At 39.2% G+C, this 14,006-nt stretch overlaps 1 protein-coding gene across 2 annotated transcripts in view; it reads right to left on the bottom strand.

The window, feature by feature from the left end:
* The window catches only part of LOC134212490 (Krueppel homolog 1), a 95,038-nt gene that overhangs the window by 8,288 nt on the left and 72,744 nt on the right, over nucleotides 1–14,006 (bottom strand). The window contains exon 1 of one of the 2 annotated variants that reach the window (XM_062690394.1): nucleotides 11,068–11,628. The exons of the other annotated variant lie outside the window; for it this stretch is intronic. Within the exon in view, the coding sequence (XP_062546378.1) occupies nucleotides 11,068–11,149 (82 nt within the window). The 5' untranslated portion in view covers nucleotides 11,150–11,628. Of the gene's footprint in view, nucleotides 1–11,067; nucleotides 11,629–14,006 lie in introns of those variants that run through there. 2 annotated transcript variants of the gene reach the window in all.

The following is a 14,006-nucleotide window of genomic DNA, read 5'->3' as shown; positions in this document are numbered from 1 at the left end:
GAAATTTCCAACCAACCTCGAAGACGTTTTCAGCCAAAATACTCAAAAACTACGTCAAACTTATACGCATTCCGCATTAATCATAATTAGACTTTTTTGGTCAATTACAATATGGTAATTATCACAACAAACCAGCAATTGATGTAGTTGCACACCATCTGGATCAACACGCGCGCAGACAATGTACCATCATTGCGCACATCACGTAATCACGGCCAAACCGTTTTCTAATTGCTCCCTTAACAAGACGGCAACCCGAATGGCGCAACAGCTGAGAGCTGGCTGGGTTCAATGAATGACGCGAATTATACTCCCAATTTGCAATCGGTCTCAGCTCCAATTATGATTGGCGAATTAGAATTTCCGCGAAACGAAAGCTGGTTTTTCCCGGCGAACAGATGTTCGTTCGCGCAGTTTTCGTTGCCACCATCAGGCTCCAGGGCGGAACGGTTAGAAAGAAAATAATTGCAAAGTGTTTAGCACATTTGCAAAAAAAATCCAACCCTTGAATTACGCACGCTTTGTGATGAACTTTTGCCACGAAATGGCAAAACAAGTTTGATTACTGTTTCCGGACGTTTTTCGTTCTTAGATTTTGTTCTGGATCAGTAGAATCTAAATTGGAATTAGAAACACAATTAGGAAAAACGTATACGATTTCAAATATGAGCAGCTCGAAAAGAATTTTATTTTTCATAACGATTGCAATACATTCCATGTGCGATGAGAAACAATGCATTAGTAACTGGATCGGGAATTACCCAAAATAAAGTGTGTATGAGTAGCAGAACCTGTTATAATTGAGCTTCATTTGAACAGAAAGCAAACTTACTGACATTCCCCAATTTGCGACCATTAGAGCCATCCAGAAAACAAGTTCCGAATCTACCGATTTACTTTCCATCTAAATATGTATTACAATCACTTTAAACCATCTTCTTAACTTCAGTGGGCCTCTTACAAGTATGTTGCGTCCTTGACTGACCGCATTCAACAAAACTAAATCACCGCCAAAGCCAGTATCCACATCACCTGTTGTCTCCTCACTCTGAAACTGAGTGCGTGGGCCACCAATCTAACGGATGGTTTATTTTCGGATGGATTGTCACGGGACCCGAGGTCCAAAACAAAACAACGTGAAAAAAACGGCTCGTGGCCGTTATCAGAAGCGATAGAAACACGCGCGAGCAGTTTCAAGTCATCTTATCGCATGGGGGTTCGGGCTGCTGGCTCGCTGGTCCCGCACATGTCGCTAATAATAGCCCCACTCACCATTTAACTGTTTTGCCGTATAATCAGATGTGCAAGTGCAAATCTATTATTGAATTGTTCGGCACAGAGGGCACGAGCGCGTGGCGGGGGTGAACGGTTCGGAATGCTCCCACTGGGACTAGTTGATGCTGAAAAATACTCATATCTCGGACAAACGATAGCACCGATTGTGCTTATCGGCTCTAAGCACGCACATTTTTTACCGTTGTGACCGACCTACGAGTTGAAAATATGTGTTTGTTAAGAAAGTCAACAAAACAACGCATTAGCAAGATAGAAAAAAAAACGGAAAAATAATCTCCCTGTTTTGATCATCCGAGGAAATTTCCATAGTCTGTTCATTTACGCCCCAGTATTTCAACTTGCGAGCTTTGCTGCTCCAACGATGTATTAAAATGGCATCAATCCATTTCAGACCATTTCCTCCTAATAAATTGCTCGGTAAGCGCATGTGCGATAATTTCCCTCAGGTACAGGCTCGTATTCACTACCAATACGCGCAGTTACAAATGATTTCAACGAGTCAACAAAAAAGGAACCTCGCGCCACGGCCAACGCGTTGGATGTTGACGTTGTCGGTTTCCCATCCAATGATGCGCACAATGCCCAAAATCGCTTTTTCAAATATACCACGCCACGGAAGATTAATCCGTAAGCCTATCGCGGAAAAATACAGTCAAACGAGTCGAAAACTTTGAAAAGTACCACCCAAATGATGGTCGGATTTCCAAAGATTTGACTGTGAAGCTCTTTTCGGCACCGGAGCATCAATCTTGCGCATAAATTTCCCCACAATAGCGGCTGCTTGTTTGCTGCCCGAAATTGACCCCCGCATTATCACCTGACCGACGGCGGTGATGGCGATGGAGTGACGTCAATTGGTGCGAAATGAGAGTCTATTTTTTGTTTGTTTGTCGGAAACCTGTTGTGCTGAAGATAGTTTGCACGTGCAGTTGCGTACGATGACCGACCAGAGCAGTAACTGGAACCGGTACACGGGAATTTTGGATTTCGTTCGGAGCACTCGGGCGCACAACAATGTTGATCTTCTGATGTTGGATAAATATATAGTTCTTAGGGATTGAATATGAATTATTAGATGGACATTGGATCGGATGATTCCACTGAAACATAAAGTCTTAAGAAATCAATTTAAATCCCAAGGACCACCTATAGTTGTGGAAATCACTGGTGATTCAAAAACATATAAACATTAATTAATGATTTGAGTGTATTACTTCTACGTGAAGTAAAACGATTAACAATGATATGGAAATGCTTATATCATCTTCCAACATTCTTCATGCCTGCCGTATCCTAACGGAACTATCAATTCTATACTTTCGCCTCAAATTCTATCATGAATATGTACGTCTAAGTTTGGAAGATGATATTAGCATTTTTCAGTTTACGCTGTATCGCTGATGATTGGAAAAGGATGAGATGTAATATCAGGGCTGTTAGCCAGCAATGTTACTACAAATAGTGGCTTTGGTGAACAAAGCTGACTAAAAGGGAACAAACAGTGACTTTCAGTTGTTGAATGAGTGACCACGGTGTCTTTATGGGGAAATCTTATTTTTCAAAAATCAGTATGTACCTCTGAAACACCCACTACGCGAAAGTATATGAACTCCTCTTTCATATCGTGGGTAAACTAAAATGTTCTATAGGGGGATCTAGAACAATTTTTATTTTTTTTCATTATTTTTAGTACAAACTCCATAGAAATCTCAAATGATAGCCGATTTAACCCCAAAAAAGAATGGAAAAATTACCCCGATAGAACATTTTAAAAATGCACCTACGTGAAAGAGTGGAAAGTTTCCTTTCTGTAGTGGGCGTTTTAAAGATACTGATTTTTTGAAAATAAGCCTCTTCGGACAAAGATACCGTGGACCAAGAGAGTGTACTGCTCCATGGAGCTTCAACGTAACTCTTGCAACTTGAATAGGAACTTTACATGTACATACTTTTATGAATAATATTATTAATTACAAAACCAAAAAATTAATTCCAAAATTTTTGAACGATAATAGAAATAATAATTGTGCTTATTCTACGTCTCGAATTACTCGAGAACCATCGATTTCGACACGTCTCACGTGAGACGACCGTGTAATTTGAAAGGGAGGTATCACTTTATTCGGAATGCCTCACCTCATACGAGACGCAAAATAAGTACAATTGTGTTAAGCTAAAATCATAATGTTTAACACGACCTCCCATAAAATTGTAATATTTGCATCGCAATTAAATTTGCCAAGAATAATTTCGAAACATAAAGGTTGAATTCAAAATGATCAAAATATTTTATGAACGTATCTTTAGACTGGAATCTCCAATGTTTGTTCCATTCTAAATGCAGAACTGTTACAAACAAATTCAAATCCGCGCCAAGCAAAATGAAATCCGAATTTGAATTGAAGGCCTGTCAATGCATGAGTTTGTATTTAGTGTGACAAGCATTGATGGCGACACTAGCAGCTAATGGTGCAACAGTTAATGCATATTTCTTCCAATGTCGATGGTTTTCTCAATCCCCTTCCATCTACATACATGTGAAATTTCAACATCTCGATAACCTCCCTATCTCGATATTTCTCTATCTCGATATTTCTCTATCTCGATGTGTTCTGATCATATTCAATTTAGGATTCACTCTCCCTATGTCGATATATTCAAATTTCTAGTTTACAATGTTATGAAAACTCATATGTGAATATGTACGTTATGTGGAAGATATTGAAGGGAAAGTGGTTACCTCCAATACATTTTTCAAATCAATATCTTCCACATAACGTACATATTCACATATGAGTTTTCATAACATTGTAAATTAACGTCCAAGTCGGGTGGTTTAATCCCCGGAAATAGGCAATTACCTTTGATTGAACTGAACTTGAGTTGCGTGCTCTTGCCTACGCAATGCGGTCGGGTCTGAGCTTGACGACCGACTGGCAAATAGCTTACACAACCTCACTTGATCAGTACCGTTGCTGATGAAGAATGTGTATAGCCGCCAGACATTCTAAATACTTACGCTCCTCTAATGTGGACGTGTACAATACACATGTGGAAGTATTGGCTTGATAAATGGATTGCGAGTGATTTGACTATGCGTCCAATTTGGGAATCTCGAGCTCATTCAGTAGCCACTAGGTTGCGAAGGCCGACGGAGGTCCTTCGTAGCTTAGTTGGTTAAAGCACCAGTCTAGCGTACTGTAGGGTCATGGGTTCGAGTCCCATCGAAGGGAAAGTGGTTACCTCCAATACATTTTTCAAATCAATATCTTCCACATAACGTACATATTCACATATGAGTTTTCATAACATTGTAAATTAACGTCCAAGTCGGGTGGTTTAATCCCCGGAAATAGGCAATTACCTTTGATTGAACCAAATTTCTAGGCTACTAGACCATCTTTGGATAATAAAAAAAACAATAACAATAAGAGATGACATTTGTTTTGCTATCGATTTTCGATCTACCATCCACCTCAATTTTTGTTCCATTCCTTGATCTCTCCTTATTTCGATGGTCCCTTCAATATCGGGATGTTGAGAGACGAATTTACGGCTCATGTTCGCATATTTGTAAAACTCCCATTTTTTTCATTTTTTAAAAAGCCTGTGAATCGTTCAAAAAGCTCAATTTACTGTATCTAATCCCACAACAGTAAAAAAAAGGCTTCACTACCGTGCTTATCTGTGGTAAGCTGTAAATGATTGAGTTTGTGGGGATAATTGACAAACGATTCAAAAAATCAACCAAAATTCATATAATACAAATATGCGATCATGGTACGTATTAGATTGCTAATAGCGCTTCAAATCTTGTGACCAACATGTTTTGGATAAGAAGCTACTTTATGTGTCAAATGTCCATGTTTTTCATCACAGTAGCCCGATTTTCATACTGGAGAACAATCAAACCAAAATATCAAAATTTGACATTCAAGGTACCGAGCAAACCCTTTATGTAAAAAGTTGATTCAAAAGTATAAGATTGTTAATATCGTTCCTGTTCGTGTGACTATCATCTATCATACTAACATACTATCAGCTCCTATTTCCACCCCATCAAAAACAAAGCAATGGAAAGGAATTTGGTTTGTTTATTATTTTTGTGATTTTTTTCAGCTGTGAGCACGCGTGTTGACAAAAAGAATCGACGAATTTGGCGCAGTTTTTCTTTGTTTAGCGATGAGATGGATATATGTACAGTGAGACGGAGATCAGAACAGTTCCCCTACATAAAATCCGGGTAACTAAGCTTGAATCATGTTGATCACAAATGCTGTTTATGATAACAGTTGATTCAAACGCATAATATTGCTAACGTCTTTCCTGTTCGCTTGACTAACATCTAGGTTTCTTCGACCTGGCAGCCAATCATGCACTACAACATGGTGGATAAATTATGGCCAACTGAAGCTTGTTGAAGCGCTACTAGTGTTCTAGTACTTTTGCTTCAACTGGTTACGATCGGTCATCGCATTGTCAAAATGATCTATCAGTCTATCAATCTGGGAATGGTCTGCTAGATTTTCATAATCCTTAAAAACTTCAAAATTCTTCAAATCTTGTGTAATTCTCAAATGGGGGGGAGGGGGTGAGGGGGTTGGCTGAGTATTAGAATTTGTTCTATTCTGTCACCTATGGACGATATGCCACACACGGCTTGTCGGATGTGCTATCAATCGTGCAACTGAGAAGTACGAACAAAAACAGCTCAAGTAGAAAATGGAACGGAAACGTTTGATACTAGCTAAAAATAGATCACAGATTTTCAAAGGGCGAGATTAACGAGCCTACAACCGTAAAAATCGGAATTACGGAAATCGGAAATCTGGCCTTAATACATTGTAGCGTGTATATTGGAAGCATATCTAATTTAAATTCATAATATTATTTTATTATTTACAAGTAGAAGCGAAAACGTTCTTATGGAAAGCGATCATGAACTCGAGCTGGTAGCAGCTTTGAAAGACGGACACGACTTTGGCGCAAGAGAGCAGGATTGCGAATTACAAACGGGAAAAACTGCAAGTTCTTACAAGCAAACTTCTAAAACGGCAGCATCTGAAAATCAAGCTTCCGGATCATCCACGATGGCCTCATGCTCGCAAAAACAAAGGACTTTCCAAAAGCATCAAGTTTAGCGTCCGGGAAGTCTACTGTCCCAGGTAAATCGATGTTTCGAAGGTCTCAATTTGTTCTGCAAAGGTGCTGGTTACTAACACAAAGTAATAGAGTCATTTTATTTAGTTTTCTGAAATAAACATAAGAAATCGAACAAAATGAGTTCAGTGCGGGGTTTCTCTTGTTTTGGACAGCAGAAAGATCATGCGATCTGCCGAAAAATTGTGTTCTGCATTGCGCGGCCGGTAATAAAGTTAATCAATTCTTGTACATGTCGTGCGCGGTCAAAAAAAAAACGCGATCTTCAATAGTTTGCTGTAGCCATCGAGCAAGTGAGTACAGAGTGCTGCTCTTCCGTGCGATCGTCCAAAACGCGAATCTCTTCAGTTTTCATATGCCACCGGGCGTGCATGTTTTAACTTTTAACTCGTATTAGTGTTATTTCCCTTTCCATAGATCGCATCGCTTACCAAAGCGAATCCAGATAAACTATCCTTTGTAACTATAACTATATCCTATCCCAAGACAATTGTGGAGATGCAGAGGTATACTCGGTCTCTAGTAGCAACAAGAGTCGGTCTAACAATCCTTCTCTTCCTATATGACCGTAAGGACGTGGCCGGTGCCGTTATTGACTTTAGAAGTTTGAGCTCCCGAAACGTGTACATTGAGAATGGGTAGCGAATCCCAAGCCCCGTTCATTGTGTTCTCTGTACAATTTCGCAACTACGAATTGTGCGGTCATAATGCTCATGCTCAATGCTCAATTGCTCATGCTCATAAACATAAGAAATCGACCAAAACGATGGAAATCTAAAGCTGCTTTCTTCAAACAATTTGCGAAGGAATGCAATTAAATACTACACTGCCAAAAATATCTATATAAGATATATGTGTCGCCGTTATAATTTTTTGCAATAGCTCCACCCTAATATAATCGATATAGAACCACACATAAATTAAATAATTGCTAACTCGAGACCACACATAAAGTTTATTTGGATATATATTTTATAAGTAGTTCGCGTGGAGAATGGTTAAGTGTGCGCTGATATACATCATAAGTTAAATGTGGATTTTTGCCAATAAATATGTTTGAATTTTTAGTAGTGTATTAAAGTTTCGCGCAAATTAAACACAATTCCTCTGGTGAATTCTTCGGAATTTCCTCTGGGAAATTCTTCGGAATTTCCTCTGGGAAATTCTTCGGAATTTCCTCTGGGAAATTCTTCGGAATTTCCTCTGGGAAATTCTTCGGAATTTCCTCTGGGAAATTCTTCGGAATTTCCTCTGAAATTCTTCGAATTTCCTCTGGGAAATTCTTCGAATTTCCTCTGGGAAATTCTTCGAATTTCCTCTGGGAAATTCTTCGGAATTTCCTCAGGAAATTCTTCGAATTTCCTCTGAGAAATTCTCTGAATTTCCTCTGGGAAATTCTCTGAATTTCCTCTGGGAAATTCTCTGAATTTCCTCTGGGAAATTCTCTGAATTTCCTCTGGGAAATTCTCTGAATTTCCTCTGGGAAATTCTCTGAATTTCCTCTGGGAAATTCTCTGAATTTCCTCTGAGAAATTCTCTGAATTTCCTCTGGGAAATTCTTCGGAATTTTCTCTGAGAAATTCTTCGGAAATTCCTCTGGGAAATTCTTCCGAATTTCCTCTGGGAAATTCTCTCGAATTTCCTCTGGGAAATTCTTTCGAATTTCCTCTGGGAAATTCTTTCGAATTTCCTCTGGGAAATTCTTTCGAATTTCCTCTGGGAAATTCTTTCGAATTTCCTCTGGGAAATTCTTTCGAGTTTCCTCTGGGAAATTCTTCCGAATTTCCTGTGGGAAATTCTTCCGAATTTCCTGTGGGAAATTCTTCCGAATTTCCTGTGGGAAATTCTTTCGAATTTCCTCTGGGAAATTCTTTCGAATTTCCTCTGGGAAATTCTTTCGAATTTCCTCTGGGAAATTCTTCCGAATTTCGTTCGGGAAATTCTATCGAATTTCCCTCGGGAAATTCTTCGGAATTTCCTCGGGAAATTCTTCGGAATTTCCTCGGGAAATTCTTCGGAATTTCCTCGGGAAATTCTTTGGAATTTCCTCGGGAAAATCTTTGGAATTTCCTCGGGAAATTCTTTGGAATTTCCTCGGGAAATTCTTTGGAATTTCCTCGGGAAATTCTTTGGAATTTCCTCGGGAAATTCTTTGGAATTTCCTCGGGAAATTCTTTGGAATTTCCTCGGGAAATTCTTTGGAATTCCTCGGGAAATTCTTTGGAATTTCCTCGGGAAATTCTTTGGAATTTCCTCGGGAAATTCTTTGGAATTTCCTCGGGAAATTCTTTGGAATTTCCTCGGGAAATTCTTTGGAATTTCCTCGGGAAATTCTTTGGAATTTCCTCGGGAAATTCTTTGGAATTTCCTCGGAAAATTTTTTTGGAATTTCCTCGGGAAATTCTTTGGAACTTCCTCGGGAAATTCTTTTGAATATACTCAGGAAATTCTTTGGAATTTCCTCAGGCAATTATTCGAATTTCCTCGAAATTATTCGGAATTTCCTCGGGGAATTGTTCGGGATTTCCTCGGGAAATTCTTCGGAATTCCTCGAAATTCTTCGGAATTTCCTCGAAATTCTTCGAATTTCCTCGAAATTCTTCGAATTCCTCAGGAAATTCTTCGGAATTTCCTCTGGGAAATTCTTCGAATTTCCTCTGGGAAATTCTTCGAATTTCCTCTGGGAAATTCTTCGAATTTCCTCTGGGAAATTCTTCGGAATTTCCTCTGAAATTCTTCGGAATTTCCTCTGGGGAAATTCTTCGAATTTCCTCGAAATTCTTCAGAATTTCCTCGGGAAATTCTTCGAATTTCTTCGAAATTCTTCGGAATTTCCTCGAAATTCTTCGGAATTTCCTCGGAAATTCTTCGGCATCTCCTCTGGGCAATTCTTCAGAATTTCCTCAGGAAATTCTTCGGAATTACCTCAGGAAATTCTTCGTAATTTCCTCGGGAAATTCTTCGAATTTCCTCAGGAAATTCTTCGAATTTCCTCGAAATTCTTCGGAATTTCCTCGAAATTCTTCGGAATTTCCTCGGGAAATTCTTCGGAATTTCCTCGGGAAATTCTTCGGAATTTCCTCGGGAAATTCTTCGGAATTTCCTCGGGAAATTCTTCGGAATTTCCTCGGGGAATTCTTCGGAATTTCCTCGGGAAATCCTTCAGAATTTCCTCGGGAAATCCTTCAGAATTTCCTCGGGAAATTCTTTGGAATTTCTTCGGGAAATTCTTCAGGATTTCCTCGGGAAATTCTTCAGAATTTCCTCGAGAAATTCTTTGGAATTTCCTCGGGAATTTTTTTGGAATTTCCTCGGAAAATTCTTTGGAATTCTTTGGAATTTCCTCGGAAAATTCTTTGGAATTTCCTCGAAAAATTCTTTTGAATTTCCTCGGAAAATTCTTTTGAATTTCCTCGGAAAATTCTTTGGATTTTTTTCGGGAAATTCTTTGGAGTTTCCTCGGGAAATTCTTAGGAAAAAAATTGAAAATTTCTTTGGTTCACTCTACTTAAATTAAAAACTGAACGTACTTAAAAACGTTCTTCTTATGAGTTCTATTTTTTTTTACTTTTCATTTTCCACTCGCTTTGATCACCCATTGGCCCTAATTTAAAATATCAAATAGACTCTATTATGATAGAGCTTATTTAAAATAATAAATAGACATATTCAAAATATTCTCAACTGTCCAAGAGTTTAAAACTTTGATTAACTCAAGAGATTGTAGAATTTGATCAGTGACATGGTATTCTATGATGTTCTCAGATACAGATAAAATGGTGGGTTTGAATGGCATGTGTAAAGGAAAGCTATTCTTTGCAGAAACCTTACTCAAATACTTACAAAATTCATTTACTGATTTTGATTAGGGCGTAACAAATTCACAATTTTGGGTTGATAAGGAAACAGATTACTGTGCTGAACTTCTCAATATGTCTCAAACAGGGAAACAAACGACTACAGTCGTAAACGGTCATAATAGTTCGTTAGTAGATCAAGTACTGGAAAGCACTTTATGATTTGGTAACACATAATTTTCATTTCATTGATTAAGCGATGGGAAGACACCTATGTTCAATCACATTTTAAAATTCTGTTATGTCTTCCTCATTGCTGACATTTCAGTGATTAACTTGTTACTGCCATTTCATAGCACACAGATCATCATGCACAAGAGTAAAACGTAAGTTCCGCCAAATTCAATCATTGTCAAAATTTTCAGTCATTGTTCAAAATATCTGATTCGAACTATTGTAATTTCATAATTATCAACTGCAATGAATGTGAATGGATGTGGATGTGAATATCGAACAAATACTCATAACTCCAGGGATGTTGAAAAAAAAAATCCCAGACAGGATAGGAATCCAAACGCAGACATCTTCAGCATGATTTTCGTTTTGTCACGAGTTATATCACTGCAGTGGTGCACTTAGCTACGGAAGGCCCCTTTAATGTATTTCGCAATCTGATTTGAGAAATGTTTCTTCGGTCCTTTATTTTCTCAACATTCTTTAATCAGTTCAACCATTCAATATGTGATCTACAAATTGCTTAGATATTCACTAAATTAAGTTTAAAACCAAACTTTCGTGGAATCGGTCACAATACCTTCAGCTGGAACTTCCTTGATCTCCGTACCCGACTTCGATAATATATCCTTAATCCAGTCTTTTCTTTGAAACAAATCCATTGTTTCCTCGCTGCTCTGCTTTCAGATAACTGCTCACTTATAAAAATCCACAAAACTCTTCTCTTCACAAATATCAGACTTTTACTTTCTTCCAGTTATGGTGTATTGTTATCACTTATTTTTAGAATATTCTTTTTTCACAAATTTTTCTTGATACAGACACTTGGACACAGACAGTAAACACTTCCAAAACGATTCTCCTCGATATAAACCTTTTTGAAATCCCCCTTGCGTCTTGTAAGGCAATATACTCTTCTGCTGCGTTTTCCACCCACCACCCCAACACAAAAATCAACTCCAGTTCTAGGTTCTCACTGTCTCGGTTTTCCCGACCGAATTCGGGGGAGGGCTTTTCCCTTGCAGTAGTACATAAAAACAAAAAAAAAAGAACTACAACCGAACCACGCTCCGATCGCTCTCTATCCGTATCTTCTCGCGTGTTAGCACCGGACGACGTTCTGCAGGAGACTGACGGCGTTCGCGATCCACCGCTTGCCTCCTAACGCACCCAGCGACCTAGCCCGAAACACGAAAAGGGGCAGCAGCACAAAACACCCATACCACCCATATGCGGAGTACGATAAGGCCCGCGCGTGTTATCTACACACATAAAGTCGTGACGCACTGCTATGTGTAGATGCGTACGAATGTAAAGCTCCTACGCGGAAAAACATCGAAAAAGCTCCGAACCGGTGCGTGCGGACCGAGACACATGCGTGCAATTACGCACCTATTGGTGCGTAGGTATTGGTCGGTCGCGTCGTGGTTTCCAAAGGATCGATACGCACTTCGACTTCCTTCGTGCAGCCGTGGCGGTGCCTTCCTACATACATTCGCTGGAAAAATCCAATCGCAAGACGTTCGACCCTTCTGCGATGGTGTTGAGCGGAGACGAACGAAACTGATCCAAGCAACCAAAAGTATGTTTACGTTTTTTTTTTTGATCCGCACACACAAAGAAATTTTATTTTCGGCATACCCCCTATACCACCCCGAACCGCAACGTCGTCGCAGCAGCAACACTTGCCTTACCGCACTGACTGCTTAGTCATTCATATTTGCGTTAGGTTAGGATTAGGGGGAACTCCGCCGCATCTACGCCGCGCGTCTCCGTCCGTCGATTTTGGGCGGTTCTGGTATTTGCAAGTTTGATCCAGATTATAGAGTGAGCATTGGCGTAGTTTTATGAGGGGTGGGTGGCATGACATTAGTATTTTTAATAGAAAATATATGGCTACTGATAGAGATAGTAGCAGGTTTCATGATATCACAGTGGTGCTTGATCATAATTTGAATGATGCTGGACAAACTACCGTATGTATTAAAAGTTTTCTATTCTTGCAAGTTTGACACCAAGACAACAGGCTCAAAATGGTTCACTGAAAAGCCTTCATACGATTTAGCATTAAAATTAGCTTGGAAATGTTTGCAATTTTCTAAAACATGAAATCCTTTTACCCAATTAGGGACCTTACCACGCCCATGAGAAGGAGGTGCGGCGCCTTTAGCGGTGGCAACGACAAACAAAAGAGCGATTGCCTAGATCATCGCTTTCGAACTGATACAGCTTGCAAATCAAGACCTGCCCGCATAGATGGGGGGGCCGCGCCGAGGACCTCACTGTTAAGTAGGTATTTTCGGTCGATCGTTCATCGGTTGGTGTGTGCGGTGGCGATGTGCGAATTGTTGTTGGCCCGAAAGTGGTGCGCAGAGGTGGCCGCGCGGGGTTGCGCGTGTTTCGAACTTCTTGCTGTTCTTCGCATGGTTTCTTGTTGTCGGTTTTCAGTCAAAGAAAAGGAAAAAAACAACATGCAATGGTAAAACGTGTTGACGATCGACGTTCATGGGATCCTCGTGGCGTAGGTAGCAGCTATAGCAGTGAAGCAGGAATCGGAATTTAATCACCGACACGCGCAACCGACCGGTTCCGAGCTTTTCCCTTGGATGGTTCTGATGGTGTTTTTTTTATGTTTTGCGCATTTTTCCTTTTATTGGCAGGAATCGGTAGGCAATGGCGCTTTAGGTTTGCTGATTTGGTTTGATTGATGTTAATTTACGCAAAGGTCAACAATTGGCCACAAGAGTACAAGTGAACTATATATTGATGTAAACGTATACTAAAAGAGAAACCAACAGTAGCACAAGGTTTACATTTTTTATGTAGAATAAATATATAAATCTGTATGACACAATAAAAGATACAAAAATTCATCGGATGACAATCTTTAAGTAAAATTTTAAGTAACTAACATAGGGAAATTTATTTATAAATAAATTAATGTAAGAGCGCTGAGCTGTTTTTTTTCCAAAGGATACATATATACTAGGAAAATGTGGAGCTTTTTTCTAGAAACTGGGTGGAATTCCTCTGTAAATTTTGGAAATATCCTTCAGAAGATGTGGAGAATTCTTCCATGAATTGTTGAGATATTCTCCAGAAATTGTGAAGAGCTCATGCATAAATTGTGGAGATATTCTCCAGAGGCCTGTGAGGACGATTCCGAAGAGTGAGATAATCATACCGGGGAAAGTTGGGCCAACACAAAGTTGTGCCATTTTGTGCAATATTCTTGGAAACGATATTGTTTTTTTGTAGGATTGCAAAAAATTAGGAAAACTAACATATTTTAAAAAGAGATAACAAAAATATGACTGAAATGGAATTAATGGAACTTTATATGAGTTCAATGTTTTCTGTTTTTGTTCCGATTCTAGAACTTTAACACTCTCCAAGATTGATGATGAAATGTATTTAGAAATCGTCAGTAACAATCCCAAGTAACATTTCAAGTTTTATTCCGCTCTAGAAATGGTTTTCAAGATCGAATTACAAGAACTGACAATAAAATCCATTACT

This window comes from Armigeres subalbatus, chromosome 2 (genome assembly GCF_024139115.2).
Source record: "Armigeres subalbatus isolate Guangzhou_Male chromosome 2, GZ_Asu_2, whole genome shotgun sequence".
In the NCBI taxonomy this organism is placed as follows: domain Eukaryota; kingdom Metazoa; phylum Arthropoda; class Insecta; order Diptera; family Culicidae; genus Armigeres; species Armigeres subalbatus.
The sequence above is the reverse complement of the archived record's forward strand: the minus strand, read 5'-3'. Positions and strand labels throughout refer to the sequence as shown.